The 20,242-nt window shown below is 47.1% G+C and overlaps 1 protein-coding gene across 8 annotated transcripts; it reads left to right on the forward strand.

The window, feature by feature from the left end:
* Window positions 1–67: 67 nt before the first annotated feature.
* Window positions 68–19,928, forward strand: kkv (hyaluronan synthase-like protein kkv). 8 transcript variants are annotated; one of them, XM_011151323.3, is made up of 20 exons: window positions 69–473; window positions 6,049–6,162; window positions 6,358–6,602; window positions 6,912–7,205; window positions 7,393–7,602; window positions 7,848–8,198; window positions 8,494–8,885; window positions 8,978–9,245; window positions 9,329–9,591; window positions 9,728–9,938; window positions 10,129–10,376; window positions 10,464–10,656; window positions 10,780–10,934; window positions 11,210–11,515; window positions 12,801–13,048; window positions 14,204–14,519; window positions 15,678–15,854; window positions 17,543–17,704; window positions 18,058–18,286; window positions 18,491–19,928. In XM_011151323.3, exons 2-20 carry the CDS (start codon window positions 6,050–6,052, stop codon window positions 18,811–18,813), a joined length of 4,704 nt encoding a protein of 1,567 aa, XP_011149625.1. In that variant the 5' UTR covers window positions 69–473; window position 6,049; the 3' UTR covers window positions 18,814–19,928. The 8 variants fall into 8 exon arrangements, with proteins under 8 accessions (XP_025156937.1, XP_011149625.1, XP_025156934.1 ...); XM_025301149.1 differs by lacking the exons at window positions 11,210–11,515; window positions 15,678–15,854 and adding exons at window positions 12,013–12,318; window positions 15,179–15,355; XM_011151322.3 differs by lacking the exon at window positions 15,678–15,854 and adding an exon at window positions 15,179–15,355 and having other exon boundaries at window positions 18,491–19,927.
* The last annotated feature ends 314 nt before the right edge of the window (window positions 19,929–20,242 follow it).

Here is a 20,242-nt window from a genome sequence, read left to right on the forward strand (position 1 = left end):
TCGTGAAAGTACTTAGCCTTACTACAGCAGGCGGGGGGGACGGCGTTGAGAACGGCTTCTGGTACCTTGGTAGACGATGCCATGGCAGTCGTTCGGCCAGCGCTCACCTCGGCTCCGCTTTCACCTGACCGATTCTGGCGATCTTGCGCGATTCCCTCGTCGCCGTCGTCGACAGTCCGCCTCGCGACGTTCACCCTCGCCTCGACCGAACCGTCGACGGTCCTCGCCTGCTTCGTCGGACACGCGTTTCCGCGCGGAAGACACGGATACACGTGAGGGAAGAGAGAGAGAGAAAGAGAGTGACCAGCGGCCAGCCAACACACCGATCGGCCGAACGTCCAGCCAGCTGATATACGTCCAGGAAGCGCACGCGATCCTTCGATTTCACCGTCACCGCCTCGGTATGACCACCTGCATCGCGAGGATACTCGGGATAAGGATTTAGCAGAAAGCCAGCCCCACGTCCGCATTAGGTATATGGAAGCTAATGTTCTTCTCTCGCATGCTGCTTTTTTCCCTTTCGCTTCTCGGCGATCTGCGCGATAGCAGACACTAATAATGTGTGATTTTCTCATTAGCGATTCGGACGCTTATCTCTCACAACTAATCAAGCTCTTTTTCTGCTCTTCTTCTTCTAATCTCTCTTTATGAATAATTTTATCGTAACGTGTTACGAGAACAATTCTCCTCAGCATTTGATTTCCGCGCATATTAGAGTTTCTCGACGCGGATTGATACATATTATTAATAAGAAAAGTTGTCCGAAACTGTCGGGGGGGGAATAAAGATAACAGTGGGAGGAGGTTCAACGCGAAGAGTTTTTTTATCACAACGATATGAGTTCAACGCGTCGAACGACTTTTATGGATTCTTCACCCACGCGAACGTTCGAACGTTAGATCGCCGAGCGTTTAACGGCTTCCCGCTTCAATCGGAGGTCTTTAGAAAGTAGGAACGTTTGTGGTTCGACGAAAACGGACGCTGTATTTATAATTCTAACCTCAGTGGGTTAACTTCTCAACTTATTAGCCTCTAACTGGCCGCCGCGAGCAGAAATGAAAGTAGATTTGTTTCGTGTCCCATTTACGCCGTTACGTGAAAACTGCGCGCATAGCGGGACCGAGCGCGAGCTAAAAGCCTGAGATCACGAGATCACGAGATCGCGAAATCTTGCGTGGATAGAGCGTGGCAAAGTCTAGGAGACCCAACAAATCGAAGGGCGAAAATGCCACGGTGGAATCGCGCGAGCGCGCCGAGATTTCGCGCGAGTCCGAGGAGATCTCTCTCTCTCTCTCTCGAGTGATTGTCGAGGGTGACTGCGTGACGAAAGCGCGCAGCAATGACAACTCAAGTGGCAATCGCTGGAGCCGCACAGCCGAGACTGGAAACGCGAAATCTCAGGTGATTTCGAAACATTCGAACGCGCGCGCGCGTGCGCGCGGAAGAAATCGAAGTCTGACGAGCGAAGCGCATCGACGTCGACGGTGGCGCATTGAAATCGCGTGCGAACAGAATCAAACGCGCGCTCGAATCGGGATCCCTTCTCTCCTCCGCCGAGATCGCACGCGATTTCGCACGCCGCGCCGGTGGATTGCGAGGAAGTCGAAAATCTGACGATCGGAGCCGCCGAGGACGGGGGCGTAATGAGCGCGTACAATGAGGACGACTCGAATGCTAATCGCCGCGTGTCGAAACGGTTTCGTACGTCCCGTATTTACTCACGGAGGTCCATTGATCGTCTTCATCGGCGAGGTGGATAAGAGGGCGGCGTGCGAATCTCCGTGACGGTGTATGTTGCGAGAGAGCCAGGGAGAGAGAGAGAGAGAGGGAGGAGAGATCGCGCACGGTTGAGGTGATAATTAGATATTTATAGGACGATGTTGCGACCTTGCGCGCGTTACTTTCACTATCGTTGATCCGCGTAATTGCGAGGCGATCTATCGAGATTTCGTTTGCCTTAGATCGCAATCACCCGACAAATCGGCCGACCGGAGTTGCGACCGAGTTTTTCTCCCCAGATGCTTTTTCGCCAGAGTCATCGTGCTGTGAGACAAAGAGAGAGAGAGAGAGAGAGAGGGGGGAAAGAGGAGAGGAAGAAGAGTATCTGACGAATCGATCCACGTCATACCGATCAGCCGTGTGCAATCAGTGCGTTAATTGCCGGCCATGCGGAAAACACGCGTGCGTTTATTGCGCTTTAACGGTTGAATTCGCGCGATAAGGATTTCACATTTCCAATTTTTTCTCTCTCATATCGTAAAGATACATTATCTCGTTATCGCGAGCATAAACCGCGCGCGGCGATTTTCCACCAATATCGCGCTCCGTCTCCGCGTTTCTGTCTCTTTCTCTCCCTCTCCCCCCCCTTCTCTCTCCCTTTCAGTTTCTCAGCGTAGAACGAGAAAAGCTCCGACGAGTTTCCGACGAGTTGTCTCTCGTCGAAGAGACCACCGATGAACCGTTCTCCACATCCGTCGGTCGATCGGTCTCTCACCCGCTCGCGAATCGCTCGAGATATCACCGCCGCCGCCGCCGCAGTCATAATGGATCGAAGGAACTGTCATCGGGCGTAGAAATAGATTCTACACCGTTACTAGTGCGCGACACACGGGGAAGAAGAGAAAGTAAGAGCGTTATTACGAGGCGTGCGTGCGGCTGCTATCGAGTTTCGCGCAACTTATACGCCCTACACGGATTGTTGCGAGCCACGATTACGTGTTAGCTGGAATTTAGAAAATAGCACAACCGGACTTTTTCTCCGTTGGAAAATTCCGCGCAGCGAGCTCGTACCGGGGCGCGAAACCGTGAGAAGCAGGAGGTAAGATTTTTCTCGACGCGCCAGTCGAATCGCGGCTCGGTCCAACGATCGAGCTAAATCAATCTCGATCGAATGTTGCATTCGATACACATTCGATACATTCGGATCTCGGTCCTTTCGTCGGGTGAATTTTCATCCCGCTCGTCGGTCCCCGTCGCCAATCGCCAGTCGTTCCTCGATAATATCATTGTGTCATGCAACATCATTGTCCTTTGTCCGGTCATCCTCGTGTACATTTTAGCGCGATACACAATGTCGTTAATAATGAAGCCGCGTAGCGAATTGGATCCGAGAAAATCGAGTCCTCCCGAGAAGGTCGGTCCGATCGCAAGCGATGAATTCCGGAATCTTTCGACGACTCAGCCGGCTCCAAGTGGCATGATGCATGGCGAGTCGATTAACCGGATATCCGAGCACTGGCTGCATCCGAGCGCGGCTGCACGGTTGAAACCGGTACGGATCTTTGCTCCGTGGTGCAGGCTGCGCTGTGCAGGCGAGAGTATACACGTAATCGCCTAGAAATCGTGGGTACTGCACCGCTCGGCGAGATCCTCCGCTCGCGGGAGAAACACGCGGCCGGGCAGGCGGGAAAAATGTTGATTCACGAGCGATCGAGTGGGAGCGATGAACTGGATGATCCGGCTGATGATCGTCGCGCTTCCCTTCGCGGCGTCCACTCGTTAAGTCCATTCTCGAAATATATCCTCCGCGGCAAGGTCGTTCCTTTCTTCGTGACCTCGCGTTCCTGCGAGAACGTGGCTCCCCTTTGCGCTATGTGTGACTCAAGCTTGTGCTTCGCGCTTGTGCTCACGTTCGCTCGCACTCGCGAAATTCCCCGGCTGATCTCGCGTCAGCGGCAGCCCGCTGATTCTCTGCGGAAACCTTCGGAAATTTGACTTTGATCCAAGAAAGAGAGAGAGAGAGAGAGGCAGAAGTGGAGAGGGGGAGATAAACAAGCGATAGATAGATGTTTTATCATTTTCGACGATCCATTTTTCCGCTCAGCTCAAAATCCTTCGTTATCGCCGATAAATCGATTTTTCCGCCGTCGTATCTCCCGAATATACATTCTCGACTGACTGTATCTTTATCGCATACGCGGAGCACTGGTTAATCTTTGATAAATTGAACTCTTCGCCGTGCAAATCCTTTGTCAACCTCGACAGAGCAGTTATCCGTCTTATCAGCAAAAATCGCGCAATATTCTGTGAATGTAGATATCGAATTTTTAATACGCTCTTCTTCGAGAAGTGCGTCTGTTTCCGCCTTATATAAATCCCCTATTGTTCCTGATACACCGTAATTCTTATTGCGGCAATTTTTTATTATCCTTAATGGATAGACGAGCAAGCGGTCATAATGATCGCGCACAGCTAAGTGATTGTTAAGAGCGTAAGAAAGCTTGTCTGCCGACTGTCACCGATCAACCGCATTTCCTTTCGCAAGCGTGACAGTTCATTGCACCAAAACGCCGCGCATCGTCCCAGAAACTTATTATTCCGGATTGGTAGCTAACGGTATATACGGGGCTGCCGCACGGTTCCGATGCGCGACTCGCGGGGAATCCTAAAGAAAAAAGCCCACGCGAAATTCAAGCGGACGTCGCGGAACACGACGTCGTGAGATCTTCGGCGCTACGAAGACACGCGTAGACACAGCGGACGTTAATCGAAACGCTCGCGTTCGAAAACCAGTCTCGGAGATTCTTAAAAGTCTCTCAGAGAGTCTTAAAAGAAAAAAAAAATGATAAAAAGGAATGACGCGCTGATGTGAGTCGATGGCGCCTTTCCCCGCGGCTTCGCAGCGCGCGACAGCTGTCTCGTAAAACAGATCTTCGAGGAGAGATCCTCGGCTGCGATTAAAACTCGGGGAGAGGATTGCCCGCGAGGAGTTCGCGTGTCCGTGAAATTCATTTCAAGATTCACACACTCGTATGACTCGTTCTAGGCTTACGAATCCTGCGCGAAGCTAGTCGGAGCATCCTGCGCGGCGGCATGTCTCCTTATCGAGAGGCGCGCGCGCGCGCGTACGAAAAAGCGACAAAGGAGAGATTCGCGCGCTCGTGCGAAAAAAAGAAGAATCCGAAAGGGTGCGCACGTAGGAACTAGCGACGGCGCCGAGCTCGGGGTTTCGGACGAGGGGTGTGCGGGGGTTGTCGAGCGGAATACCGAACACGAATACACGACCACGTGACGTGCCGCGGCGGCGGCGGCGGCGGTGGAGGCTGTCGAGGGCGGCAACCGAGAACGGCGAGTTGCAGTGGACGTCCTTGCTACGTTATCTGCCAACGTTTCGTTCCCTTTCACTTTCAGTGTCCAGGAACCAGAAACCCCGGATCCGCGCGAACAAAGACACACGTTGGCCGTCTAGCCGTCTCTCTCTCTTGTTCTCTCCTCGCTCTCCCCTTTCCTCTCTCTCTCTCTCTCTCTCTCTCTCTCTCTCTCTCTCTCTCTCTCTCTCTCTCTCTCTCTCTCTCTTGCGATCTCATCGGAATGAAAAGCCTGCCGCCGCGCCGGCCAGATGCTGCAGGAGAAATAATTAGAAAAAGACGCGCTCAAGTCCGCGCGTCCAAGTTCGTTAGGTCATCGGACGCGATCTCGTCTCGTCGGCGATTTGAATTAATTAACGTTGCGCTCGCTTCGATCGCGCCTGCCGCTTTATTGCCGCGGCAAGGAAACGGGGATCGTGGGCCGCGAAGGGCGGGGGCGGGAATGTGTGATTTTAATATACTGACTTATTTATGCACGGAGAGTACTGCCCCTGCGTGTCATAACTGCGGCGACTGCGATATTAACGGTAGAGCGATTTAACGTCGGTTTCCCCTCGATGAAAAATGTCGAGGTCATCGTTTAACGTGGCTTTCTAGTTTTCAGCATTTCGCGTGTCTTCGCGGCTGAGCTTCGAACTGAAACTCTCTCGAGATCAAATTAGTTCGGAATCTGTTGAGCGACATGGAATTTTATTGCGTTTGGCTTCACCCCGCCCCCCTCTCCTCCAAGTTGCGCGAGGAATTTATCATTTCTGATGACTTTAATAGCTTCGGTTTAATATATAATGTTTTATGTGACTTTAATTAAAATTTTCAAGCGGATGCTTTTGATCCTCGCGCGCGTTCTCCCCAGACTCTCACAATCTTTCCACTTTTCATCACTAAGATATACCGACGCGATAAAATCGCCGATTATAATCGCTCGAAAGCGCAGCTGAGAATAAAGTAAATTGATGTGCAGGATGGCGAAAAATCAACATCAGAATGGTGTAATACCCGGAGGCGGCGCGATGACCGGGCCAGACGATTTTTCGGACGGTGAAAGCACTCCTCTGACTCAGGACTATGGCGGAAGGTAAGGACGATTTCGTAATCGCTAATGATTCCTTCGGCAGCTGGCGCTCGAGGATCTCGCAATAAAGACAGAAAAAGATCAGATTGAAGAGGCTAATTAAAGTCGGAGGAGAAAAAGTGGGATTGAGAAATTCTTCAAGTAAATTCCAATCGAGTTTCCCTCGATTCATTTGCTTAATCGAGTTTACGAACGCAGCCAACGCACCGTCGTCGAAACGAAAGGATGGGACGTGTTCCGGAATCCGCCGCCGAAGATCGACTCCGGTTCCATGGCGAACCAGAGATGCCTGGAGAGGATGGTGCAAGTGACCAAGGTCCTCGTCTACCTGTTCGTCTTCGTCATAGTGCTGGGAAGCGGCGTGGTCGCCAAAGGAACGATCCTCTTCATGACATCGCAGCTGCGACAGGACAGAAAAATCATTTATTGCAACAGACAATTAGGTGAGCGTCAATTGGATTGCGCTTTTTTTAATGCGGTGACTCGAATTAATTTAATCAACACTGACGCGATCGACGATTTTCGAACGGGAACAACCTACAGAATAAGAAGAAAATGCCTGCTTTGACATGAGGCATGACACTTGACGATTCCGGAAGTAAAGCGAGACCTTCGGGCGAATAAAAGTTCAATGAGAATTCCTCCCATTTGCGATCTTCAAGAAACCGGTAGCGGTTTCTCGTGTTCGCCGCTTTCAATTATTTGCTCGTCCCACACGCTCAATCATGCTAATGACCGCCGCTTTCCCGCAGATCGGGAGAATCAGTACATGGTGGTGTTGCCCGAGGAGGAGAGGATCGCGTGGATATGGTGCATAATAATCGCCTTCGCGGTGCCGGAGTTCGGTACTCTAATCCGCAGCATTCGCATGTGCATCTTCAAGTCGTGGAAGAAGCCGCAGTCCGCGCACTTTCTCCTGGTTTTCATCATGGAGACGTTCCACGTCGGCGGGCTCGCCCTCATGTTCCTGGCGGTGCTACCGGAACTGGACGTCGTCAAAGGGGCGATGCTGACCAATTGCGTGTGCTTCGTGCCTGGATTGCTAGGTAACGCGAACGGCGCTTCCAGTGTCTGCTCATTTGCGAAACAAGAACGATTCTCTCCGTCGCGTCGTCGCGCTTGCTCTTGACTTTCGCGTCCCGCCTTCGCGTTATCGAATTTATGGCACGCGCGAAAGTAATAAGCACGCGATAAGCAATGCGAATCACACTCGGCTGCTCGTATACGTTACAGGCTTACTTTCTCGCAACAAAAGCAAAGATGAGTCTAAGCGATTCGTCCTCGTTCTGGTCGACATCGCCGCTCTGGCCGCTCAAGCGACCAGCTTCTTTCTCTGGCCGCTGTTGGACAGCTCTAGGAGGTCCCTGTGGCTGATTCCGGTGGCGTTGTTCCTCGTCTCCTGCGGCTGGTGGGAGAATTACGTCTCCACGCAGAGTCGCATCGGTGAGTCTGCTGATTTTCCATCGCGAGCAGCTTTTACAGAAATCCCGAATCTTTCCCTTAGACCAACAACAATTGAACACGAAACTGTGGAAATTTTAATAACAAATTCTTAATTACATAATTTTCTCCGAGTTTCTCTCCGTCTCTTTCCAAGAACGATTTGCAAAATGAAGGAAAGTAGGCTCGTGGGAATGAGTCGAGGCTTTTACAAATGTTTCTTCCAATTACGCAATTTCTCCTCGCAGGTCTAATCAGGTCACTCGGAAGAGTGAAGAAGGAAATGAGACTGACGCGATACTTCACCTACATGCTGGTGTCGGTGTGGAAGATCGTGGCGTTTCTCATCAGCACGATAGTGATACTCTACGTGAAGGGGGAAAACGTGGGTCATTTGTTCACCATGTTGAGTAGCGCTTTCGGCGAGCATAAGATCACTGTGACGCCCATCAAGTCCGCCACCTCCGGCACTTCGCCCGATCTTACGGAGATTCTGATCGCAGGCGGAGACGCCACCGAGACCATCAACGCCGATTTCAGCACGCCGATCTACGTACTCCTGCTGCAGGTCTTCGGTGCTTACTTCGCCTATGTCTTCGGTAAGTGAGTCCAGTCAAAGTTGACCCATCAATGGCCTCAATTCTAACTTCATTTTTCAGGCAGAAAACTTGCATTGCAAATAGAGTGATTTGAACGTTGAATAATTAAAAAATTTTTTAAATTTATAGTAAATTTTTAATTTGTTAATTTTCTTTTTTATAGAACGCGAGCATTTTAAAATTCCCCAGTGTGTGATGAAAAGTTTTTAGTAGAGCAAAATATTCAAAATGTCTTCGCTAGAAACACATTTACCGACATTGAAAGATTGAGCTACTATGTTATTTTCTCTTTCAGGCAAGTTTGCATGCAAAATCCTGATCCAGGGCTTCAGCTACGCCTTCCCAGTGAACCTCACCATACCGGTCTCGATCTCATTGCTGATCGCCGCATGTGGCATCCGTAACGGCGATCCCTGCTTCTTCCACGGCACCATTCCGGATTATCTGTTTTATGAATCGCCGCCGATGTACTTCCTCAACGAGTTCGTGTCAAAGCAATATGCCTGGGTCTGGTTGCTTTGGCTGCTGTCGCAAACCTGGATTACCTTGCACATCTGGACACCGAAATGCGAACGTCTCGCGGCCACGGAGAAACTTTTCGTGGTGCCGATGTACAATTCTCTACTGATCGACCAGTCGATGGGACTCAACAGGAGAAGAGACGATCAGCCAGAAGTCAAAGTCGAAGTGAGTACTCTCAAAAAAATAAATAGGCGGGTTGGAAGAAGTGGATTCACTGGTTTTGAAACCGATTTGTTGATTGTCAATCTCACGATCAGGATCTAGCGGAGATAGAGAAGGAGAAGGGAGACGGGGATTACGAGACGATCTACGAGCAGACGGACGGCTCGACCACACCTCCGTCCGCAGTGAAAAGTAGCGACCACGTAACCAGGATTTACGCTTGTGCTACTATGTGGCACGAGAACAAGGAGGAGATGATGGAGTTCCTGAAGAGCATTCTGCGGCTGGACGAGGACCAATGTGCGCGACGCGTCGCCCAGAAGTACCTGAGAGTAGTCGATCCTGATTATTACGAATTCGAGAGTACGATCTGATATCAATCTGATTGAAGCGACGCGTATCGATCGTTGTTCGTTACTTATAAGAAAATGGTTGCGTTTCCGCAGCTCATATATTCTTCGACGACGCGTTCGAACTGTCCGATCACGACGAGAACGAGTCGCAGGTGAATCGGTTCGTGAAACTACTGGTAGGCACATTGGACGAGGCAGCGTCGGACGTGCACCAGACGAGGATGCACGTGAGAGCACCGAAGAAGTATCCGACTCCGTACGGTGGTCGTTTGGTTTGGACCCTGCCTGGCAAGACGAAGATGATTGCTCATCTGAAGGATAAGAGCAAAATCCGACATAGGAAGCGGTGGAGCCAGGTAACTCTTTGCTTTAATGAATCTCTCTACTTAATAATCATTTAGAGCGAAACTTGATCGACCGATTTTACTTATTGCATTCAATTACAAAATTGAAATCGTCCTATAACGAAGCGTTTCGTCCTTGAATGCTTAGGTAATGTACATGTATTATCTGCTGGGACATCGCCTGATGGAATTGCCGATCAGCGTCGATCGCAAGGAAGTGATCGCCGAGAACACGTACTTGCTGACGCTCGACGGTGACATCGATTTCCAACCGGCCGCGGTGAAGCTCCTCGTGGATCTGATGAAGAAGAATAAGAATCTGGGCGCTGCGTGCGGCCGCATCCACCCGGTCGGTTCCGGTAAGTTTCGCGATCTAGCGATTCAAAAGTCAGTGAAGTAATAACGCAGAATAAAACGCAAAGTAAAATGATATGCATTTTATTTATAGAAACTCAGAGAAATGAGACTTTTGATTTTTCAGCAAAATCATAATCTATATATCTATATATCTCATTTGTAACGATGACGAAGATAACATTCCTTATGCAGGACCGATGGTGTGGTACCAAATGTTCGAATACGCGATCGGCCATTGGCTACAAAAGGCCACCGAGCACATGATTGGCTGCGTACTCTGTAGCCCAGGATGCTTCTCCTTGTTCAGAGGCAAAGCTCTGATGGATGACAACGTGATGAAGAAGTACACGACCAGGTCCGACGAAGCGAGGCATTACGTGCAGTACGATCAAGGCGAGGATCGTTGGCTGTGCACGTTGTTGTTACAGCGAGGGTATAGAGTACGTATCGAGCGTTTTTGCTGTGCAAACAATGTATTATTATTACCGCGTTATTCACAAAATAACTGATTTTCTTGACTGCCGCAGGTGGAATACTCAGCCGCGAGCGATGCTTACACTCATGCGCCGGAAGGATTCAACGAGTTTTACAACCAACGGCGCCGCTGGGTGCCCTCCACCATCGCGAACATCATGGATCTGCTGATGGATGCGAAGCGTACCATCAAAATCAACGACAACATCTCGCTGCCTTATATCTCCTATCAGATTCTGCTGATGGGTGAGTGCATCTTATCGATTCAGTTCGCTTTACTCTAATATTACGGATGTTTATTCAAAATATTGAAATAATTATCAAATTATTTATTCATCATGTTCTTTTTCTTGTTACGTCACGAAATAGGTGGCACGATCCTAGGACCTGGTACGATCTTCCTCATGTTGGTGGGTGCCTTTGTGGCGGCCTTCAAAATTGACAACTGGACCAGCTTCTACTACAACATCATTCCCATCTTACTCTTCATGATCGTCTGTTTCACATGTAAAGCCAACATACAGGTATGTCTTCCTCCGATTATTAGTCGCACCTCCATGTGTATGCGTATTCGCTTTCTCTCGTTCATTGTATTCGTCCTTCATTCGTGATTCGTCCTTTTGCGAGAAGCAACTTTCTCAGTTACAATGTTTAATTGATGAGATTACCGTGAAACACAGATTTCTTCGATGGTCGGGGTCGCGATTTCCTTAGAAAAGTTCTACGTGTGGAAAATTCGTCCGAGACGGCTCGCGCAGTAGTCATGCTACGAGATGGATTAAAAGTGAGTGGTTTTCAGCTTTTATGCGCCCAGATCCTGTCAACGGCGTACGCGATGATCATGATGGCGGTGATCGTTGGTACAGCTCTACAGCTCGGCGAGGACGGCATAGGCTCGCCTTCGGCGATCTTTCTTATATCCTTGTCGAGCTCGTTTTTCATAGCAGCCTGCCTGCACCCGCAGGAGTTCTGGTGCATCGTGCCTGGCATCATATATCTGCTGTCCATTCCGTCTATGTACTTGCTCCTCATACTCTACTCCATCATCAATCTTAACGTTGTATCCTGGGGCACCCGGGAAGTCCAAGTAAAAAAGACCAAGAAGGTTCGTGTTCAGCGTCTCGATTTCTTTTCTTTGACCGAAACCCGAAGTCGGTCATCATCCGGTCTGCACCCTGAGGGTCTTCGGTGTAACACGTACGGGGCTTAGGGAAGGGTGAACCTTTCGAACTCGCGGTTGTCCCGGCTTGTTGTTCTTAATATTTTGCAAGGTTCCACTTGTTGGACCAGCCAGTCGTTTAACCACAAAGCAACTTTGATGTGATAACATTAGACGATCTAACAAGGGTGATCCAACGTTGAAGCGGTGTTACAACAGCATTAGTGACATTAAGCCGAAGAGAAGCGCGTCCGTCCAGCAACGTAGAAGCAATCATTCCATCGAGAGTCGCATAGATCCTACGTCCGTTCGCTTGGTCGTCGTGCGAACACGTCGCCTCAGCTTCGTCGCTTCGACATGTGTCGCTTTGCGGTAAAAGAGAGGAGAGAAAGGGCGAAGCGGTTAAAACACTTAACACGGTCGATAATCGACGATCACGACAGGTGATAATAGCCGCAATATTCAGCACCCTCTACGGGATAGTGATGACCGCGGTGATCGTCGCGCTCGCGATTAACATCGTGAACGACAGCCTGATGTCGCCGACCGCTTTGTTCCTGTTCCTCGTGGCGGTTCAGCTCATATTCACGGCCATCTTGCACCCGTACGAGGTCAATTGCCTGCTGCACGGTCTACTCTATTACCTGGCGGTGCCGTCGATGTACATGCTACTAATCATATACTCGCTCTGCAATCTGGACAACATCTCGTGGGGCACGAGGGAGGTTAAGATGAAGAAGAGCCGCGCGGTAATTAGCACACTAATCCAAACCTGACCGACTAACCGACTAATTCAACTAATACCGAGGCGCACCTCCACCGCCGTGAGAATGTCCCGCACGTTGTGGGCGTTCGCACCTTCGCTTTCGTTAATTACCATGCTTCGTGCATACGCAATTAATATTATTATATTATTGATACTTCCGCCGCAGTTACTCCGGTGGTGCTCTAATTAGCTCATTGAACGCCGCAATTGTTGCACGAGGATATTTAAAAGTGCATCACCGAGAAATCTGCAGATAATAATTTGACCTTTGATGGCGGGTAACGGTTCTTAAGAACGTAACTTGAGTCGATATTACCAATTAGTTCTTAATACTCGTATACTCGTTACTGACGATTGTCGATGTTCCACTCGGCCGATCGACTTGTGCTAATTGCCGAGAGATCTGAAGTAACGATGCGAAGACCGCGTGTCGTCGCGTATCTGTCACCGTTATTCGTGCGACAGGAGCTCGAGCAGGAAAAACGGGAGGCCGAGGAGGCGAAGCGGAAGGCCAAGCAGAAGTCCCTGCTGGGCTTCCTGCAAAATGGCGCGGGCACCAACGACGACGACCAAGGCTCTATCGAGATCTCGCTGGCGGGTCTGTTCAAGTGCCTGCTGTGCACCCACGGCAAGCCGTCCGCCGAGAAGCAGCAGCTGGTGGCGATCGCGGAGTCCTTGGAGCAGCTTGGAAAACGGCTGGAAACGATCGAGAGGTGAGAGGACGAAACGAGCGATTTTCTTCTTCAACCACGGAGCAACGAAAGATTATCGCGACCGATCTTGAAATCGAGTGTTAATCTAACGATTGAACAACATTTTAGATAACAGAAAATTAAACGATTTTGACGGAGGGGCGACAGAGAAAGGGAGAGAGAGAGAGAGAGAGAGAGAGAGAGAGAGAGAGAGAGAGAGAGAGAGAGAGAGAGGAGAAATGAAGTACTGATGATTTAGCAATAACAAAAATTATAATTAGCTTAGATGTTGCCGCGGTGTCTAATAATACAGATAAATGACTCAATAAGATAAATGCGATGGATTAAGCGAAAGTTATAATTGCGTATAAGTAGAATAATTAACTGGAAACAAAAATACCGTTCTACAAAATGATGGGTCTAAAATGGACGAGTTCAATGAGTTGTACGCGCTTAAGAGGACTGGAGAATCAGATTGCTGGAAAATCGTGCTTGTTTTTGATAATATTTTGTGACGAACTGAATAAATGTGCAAGAATGAAAATTTTAGGTATATTTATACAACATATGAAGAGTAGAAAAATTTTGTTTATTAACAAATACTCATATAAATATACGATATATATAGCTAAAATTTTAGCTAGAAATCTTGAGGAGGCTCATCATTATCCAGTAAACCACTACAAAAAAAAATCGAACAAAATTAATAAAATGGCAGCTATTATTAGGAAAAAATTCAAATTTTTCAGTTCTTTCACAATAAAAAAATTAATATCTCGAAATGAAATATTTTGACGTAATTGTCCATGGTTCATCCGAGAGACAGATGAACAAATATTATTGCTTTAAAATTTCAAATCGATACGAAGCTCAGTTTCGGAGAAATCGTTGCAAAAAGTTGAACAATAAAATTTCGAGAAAAGTTTTAAGCGCGTTTAAAATTTAAGTGAAGGTATATTTATATGAGTATTTGTTAATAAACAAAATTTTCTACTCTTCATATGTTATTCATATGATATATAAATATATCTAAAATTTTCATTCTTGCACATTTATTCAGTTTGTCACAAAATATTATCAAAAACAAGTCACGATTTTTCAGTAACCTGACCCTCCAGTCCTCTTAATCGGAAGATTCAGAATTATTTTGTTGCAATGGTCCGACGCGATTCGCAGGGCGGTGGATCCTCACGGACACTCGTCCGGTCGCAGACGAGCCTCCTCTGTGGGCTCGCGAACCGCCGATCACTTGGACGCGATCGGCGAGGACCCGGCCGAGGACAACGACTGCAACAGCGACACCGAAACAGTGGCCAGTCAGAACACCGAAGGCAATCGCGATGGCGGCACCTTCCTCACGAGGCCGTATTGGTTGAGCGATGAGGGTCTGAAGAAGGGCGAAGTGGACGTGCTGTCGATGCAGGAGGAACTGTTCTGGAAAGATCTGCTGGAGAAGTATCTCTATCCGATCGATGAAGACAAGGCGGAGAAGGTAAAACTATCGAACGACACAGATTTTCATTTGCTCCTTTTTATCACCTTTATCTCTGATAAAAATTTTTGTATTCTATAAAATTCGAAATTTCCGCGATCTTTAATCTTCCAGTTCATTTCTGTCTCCGACCCGATGCGTTCTTTTCTGCAAAAACGTATAGGAGAGAAAAATTTCAATATTCAAGTTGATTAATATTGTTATACATAGAAGACTTTTATGTGTGGAGATGCAATTAGTATAATTGACGCTGATTAGTTTAGATCTGACAGAATCGAAACGTGATCGCTCGTGATAGAGTTCGCGATACGTCTTTGTCACTGCAAGCTGTTGTCGATCGGGGGTGAAGAAAGTGATTTAGTTTAATTTACCTTAATTACACTTCTCGGACGATTGATTTTCCCGTTAAACAAACGAGACCAATGGTGCGACCGACTGGGAGACAATCGTCCAAGTGGTGAATTACAAGAATCGTAAAGAAAGATTGCGAATGTTTAAAGATACCCGGCTGAGAAAAAGTTGAAAAAGTTGCTAACGATTCAAGGTACTTAAGTGAAAAATTGAGAAATCCTCGCCTCGACTCTCACGGGAAGCGTACTCGTCTCAAACAGTCACGCACGCATAATAACTAATTAATCACGCCATGCTGCTCACGTCAGGCACGAATCGCCAAAGATCTAAAGGACCTACGCGACCAGAGCGTCTTTGCGTTCTTTATGATGAACGCCCTCTTCGTCCTGATCGTCTTTCTGCTGCAATTGAACAAAGACTTGTTGCACATCAAGTGGCCATTCGGCATCAAGACGAACATCACGTATGACGAAAGCACCTCGGAGGTAAAGCTGGCTCCGTCGGCGCCCACGATGATCCTCGATCGACGATTTATCTTCCGCCTTTTAATTCGATCGACTAACACGACGTTGTTAACGCCGGCTGATCGCTGCCGAAGTCCGTTTTCCTTTTTCTGACCACGCGCAAACGGTTCACTGGCCAACATTTACAGACGAACGAGAGAGAAACGACGGCGAGATAAAAGCGAGAGATCGACGGATCGGCGGGTAGACCGACGGAGCTTTTTCTTCCTTACTATTCTAATCTGTGTCGTCTTTTGTTTTGTCTTTTTCTCGCATTTACTCCTCCCCCGCGCACACAACACAGGCCCGCATCGCCAGCGATCTGATTGAGCTGAGGAACAAGAGCGTGTTCGCGTTTTTAATGTTCAATGCCTTGTTCGTTCTGATCGTATTCTTGCTACAGCTGAACAAGGATCAGCTGCACGTTATCTGGCCACTTGGCGTCAAGACGAACATCACCTACGTCGAAGAGACTTCGGAGGTATCCGATCAAGCATCAAGGGGGAAACAAGCGGTGTCCATGTCCTGTGTACACGGTGTCTCGTTGCACCCTGACCGACTCGTTTGGATACCCGTGCTGCATTGGCAGTGGCAAATTTCGTCTCACGACTATTATTCCTGATTCACGCTCCGACGAGTCTCTCCGATGAAAGACGAAATACTCGAGAAATGTGAGATGAGAGAAACGAAATCCGAAGAAATTCTGCGTTACATACTAAAAAATTTATTTAGACAAGTAACGATGGATTTTTAAGAGCGATAATATTGAGTGCGATAATCCGAGTTCAGACGATTTCTCATGTTTAGTAGGTCGGTTTGTACCTTACATCCTTGAGTCGATTTGCGCGGGTATCCTGATAAGTCGGCTGGGACGAGCCCGTGACGACGTTGCACCTGCTCGACTCACGAAAGATATATATATATATGTGTATATATGTCTCTATTTTGTCATTAACAACTTGCTCGTTCGACAGCACGTGGAAGGTGCCGAATTAATATTCTCACATAGGTACACCTGGGTCGAATGGAACGCGTGGGAGGTGATTTCTAAACTGACTGACTAGAAGAATAACCAGAGATTAGTCGCCTGAGTGTCGTGATAACACACACACACACACATACACATACACATATATCCCTCATATATACCTCTGTTTGCTCGACTCACATCCCCTTCTCATCAAGGCGGATTAATCTATTTGTGTCTAATTCGTGAGATTAAACGAGATCGCATTAATTTAATTACAAGATACGATTAAAACACGTGTCTGATGCGAAGGCGAGGACAGATGTTTCTCAGAAATGAAAGCTGATAATCTGAGCCTTCCTAAAGCGCAACAAAATATTCCTACAAAAACGTAAAGAAGAAAATATTATTTTACCACCGTTAAAATTGTTAGTGAATGTTGTAATTACTATTGAAAAAAGAACTAGCAAATAGCCGTAAGCGAAATTAGAAATTTATCCTCGTCCGAGAGTCTCGGGATCGCAGATTCTTGTTCTCAGGAATCTAACGATCCCAGGACGTACAATTTTATATATCTCCTTTTTCTTCTTCTCCTCTTCCTCTCTCTGTCTCTCTCTCTCTCTCTCTCTCTCTCTCTCTCTCTCTCTCTCTCTCTCTCTCTCTCTCTCTCTCTCTCTCTCCCCTCCACCCCCCCTCCTCTCTCTCTCTCTCTCTCACGTTGTGTCTAACACTGACATATGCACCATACGCCAAAAGTGGCAGCAAACGGGCACCACTAACGTACACTTTAAGGCGGTGGATGCTTTCAGTGTCCTCTCATCGGGGTTCAACGTTCGACGGACTTGTTCCTACAGTCATAATTGTCTGTATATGTATGTACATAGGTGTGTGATTCTTAACACGCACGAACGGCACTCGACGATTGCGGAACTTTAACTGCTAACTGTTTGTTAATGTGTTTAATCTGTATCCTCGCGAGGGAATGACTCCCGATGGCGAAGAGATAATTCGAAACGTGATCTCCGAAAGTACCGAATTTACGATTGCAAATCACATCGAAGATAAAATAGAATTCGCGAATGTCGGAGAATCGAAGAATTCGAATCGTCAATCGTCAATACGCCATCGAGCATCTTCCTTTCGAAATGTAACACCCCACGGCGCATAGCGAGGCGACATTGTACACGCGAACAATCCTGCAGGTGCACATCACGAAGGAATACCTGCAACTCGAGCCGATCGGTCTTGTGTTCGTCTTCTTCTTCGCGCTGATATTGGTCATACAGTTCACCGCGATGTTGTTCCACCGTTTCGGCACGCTGGCTCATATCCTGGCCAGCACGAGCTTGGACTGCTGCAAGAAGGTATGTCTGCGTGTACCCACACTGAGAAAAAATTGTATTAAAATTAAATTACCAATATTTATGTTCGAATACGACTGTGAATACATTTACTTAAATTAAGCAATTATTTTCCAAAATTCAAGAAACAAATTTACATTCAGAGAGAACCTCTGTATTTCATTTTAGAAATTAGTCACTTAATTTGAATAAATGTATTCACACAGTCGTATTCGAACAAATATTTGTTTAAGTTTAATAGAATTTTTTGTTTCAATACATTATTTGCTCATTTTATTTAACATATTTTGAAAATATGTTATATTCTCGTACAATACATTCATCTAACATTCATCAACACACCTGATTCTTCGCAGACGAAGGATCTCTCGGAGGAAGCCTTGCTGTCGAAACATGCGGTCGACATAGTGAGAGACCTGCAGAGATTGGAGGGAATAGAAGGAGACTATGACGAGGGCAGCGGCAGCGGGCCCGGTAGACGAAAAACTATCAGAAACCTGGAGAAGAGTCGTAGGAAGACGCAGGCAATCAATACGCTTGACGTGGCGTTCAGGCAGCGCTTCTTCAGCATGTCCGAAGGCGCGGGTGAGCGAAAACGCACGTAACACACTTAGCGCACACGAAAAATATAAAATAATGTTAAAATTAAATAATGAGAAAAATTAAGAATAGGAAAATTTATTAAAATAGAATAACACATAAAACAGAATATTTCAGCAGAATGAGGTAGAATGGGATAGAAGACTCGAGCAGGAAATTGACATTAAATAGGGCATTCGATTTCCTCAGGTCTGCCGAGGAACATGTCGACCAGACGCACGACGGAAGCGTTCAAGGCCTTCGAGGGCAGGCGCAACAGCATAATGGCGATGCGCAGGAAGTCGCAGATGCAGACCCTCGGCGCGAACAACATCTACGGCGTGGCCGGCAATCCACTCGGGATCCAAGGTCGTCCGTCTAGGAGCAGTCAGATCTCCGTGAAGGACGTGTTCGAAGGACACGCAGGACACGTGAACGCCGGTTACGAGGGTGAAGACAGCCCCGGCAACAGCGTCAGGCTGCAGAATCTCGGCAATCAAGTCACGTGGCGGGAGGCGAACTCCAACATGTGATCTTCCATTCACCTGTGCAACCGAGTCCGATTGCGAATTATTGACGCAACGACCGGGTCAACTTGTTTCCATACAGTTGTTTTGGAATCGTATTTTTCAGAGTTAAGTTAAAGTTAAGATGAGAAAATTCTAGACTCGTCCGTCGTCTTTTCTCTGAAGATACGGATTTAAGAATCCTCGGACTATCAAACAACGAAGAAAATTCGCGCGGTTTTTAGTTTCATAAATAAGACACTAATCAAGTCCACACAGCATCCATGAATGCGAAGATAAGTGTCAAGCGAAATCACGACGAAAGTGTTGAAATTTTTAATTCCGTTGCGGACGCAAGGTGTGAGTTGCCGACGTGTGCGATTTGCATTTCGATGGACAATCCACGCGTCAATTTGTTCATCATTAATGCAATAGAATGCAACAGAAGTTCGGAGAACTTAGATGAAACGTGCGAAGCATGTTGTGCGTTTGATTTTATCGTGCGTTCTCGATGGACGATGCAACACGCAGCTAACTGTTACATTGTAGCATCTTCTTTTTTAATTATTTTTTATAAGTAGTCTCATGAATAAGGAACACTCACACGTTATTTATGTTAAGGGTAGTCCTGCTGGAACCGCGCGAATTCTTTTGACGACCGACCCAACGACGTATTGCTCTGATGAGCTCACGGAGTCTGAAACTTTATCTTCTCTATTTTCACATCTTTCGCACTTCTCACGTTCTCACGTAGAATACATAGAGATATCATTTTGCTCCTCTCTTGCTCATCGTCCATATCGTCTCTCTTCGGCTGCTCGAGTTTCGTAAATAATCGAAATCTCGGGTCACACAATGCTCGTAATATGTCTTTTGTATCGTCGCCGTCTGATGAATGGCGGCAACCGCGATGATTACGCTTACTCGCTCCATTATAATTATTATTTTTTATTACGTATGTGATGAGGCCGGTATTTAAAGTGGAATAAGTTGTGCGTGAACGTGTAATGTATGCGGGCGTGCGTGTGCTGTATGTGTGTCGCGTAAGTGCTGTGAATTGCCACGCGCGTAGTCGAGAAACGCGCGTATGTGTATTATAACAAATTGTCGAAATTTTTAAAATAAACTTCATATAAACAAACGTGTCATTACATCTTTTAATAACCTAATTAATTGTTAAAAATATAAGAATCTATCGAAGAATACATAAAATACTATACATCATATATCATTAGACGTTATATATCATTAGCTCGAAATATGTTAAATTATTAACTCTCGCGAATTGGAAATGTGCTGGGAAGTAATTAACATTGTTGTGACACAATTTTAGAGAGTTTTAAACGCAACGTTTAAACATTACGTTGTCGTGTGAGTGAGATGCGTATCAAATTTCCGACTAAATGGAAGTTCGTATATTTCCATTTAAATTTCGCATGATTTGAATTTCGATATT

Source organism: Harpegnathos saltator, unplaced genomic scaffold (genome assembly GCF_003227715.2).
Source record: "Harpegnathos saltator strain DR-91 unplaced genomic scaffold, Hsal_v8.6 scaffold403, whole genome shotgun sequence".
In the NCBI taxonomy this organism is placed as follows: Eukaryota; Metazoa; Arthropoda; class Insecta; order Hymenoptera; family Formicidae; genus Harpegnathos; species Harpegnathos saltator.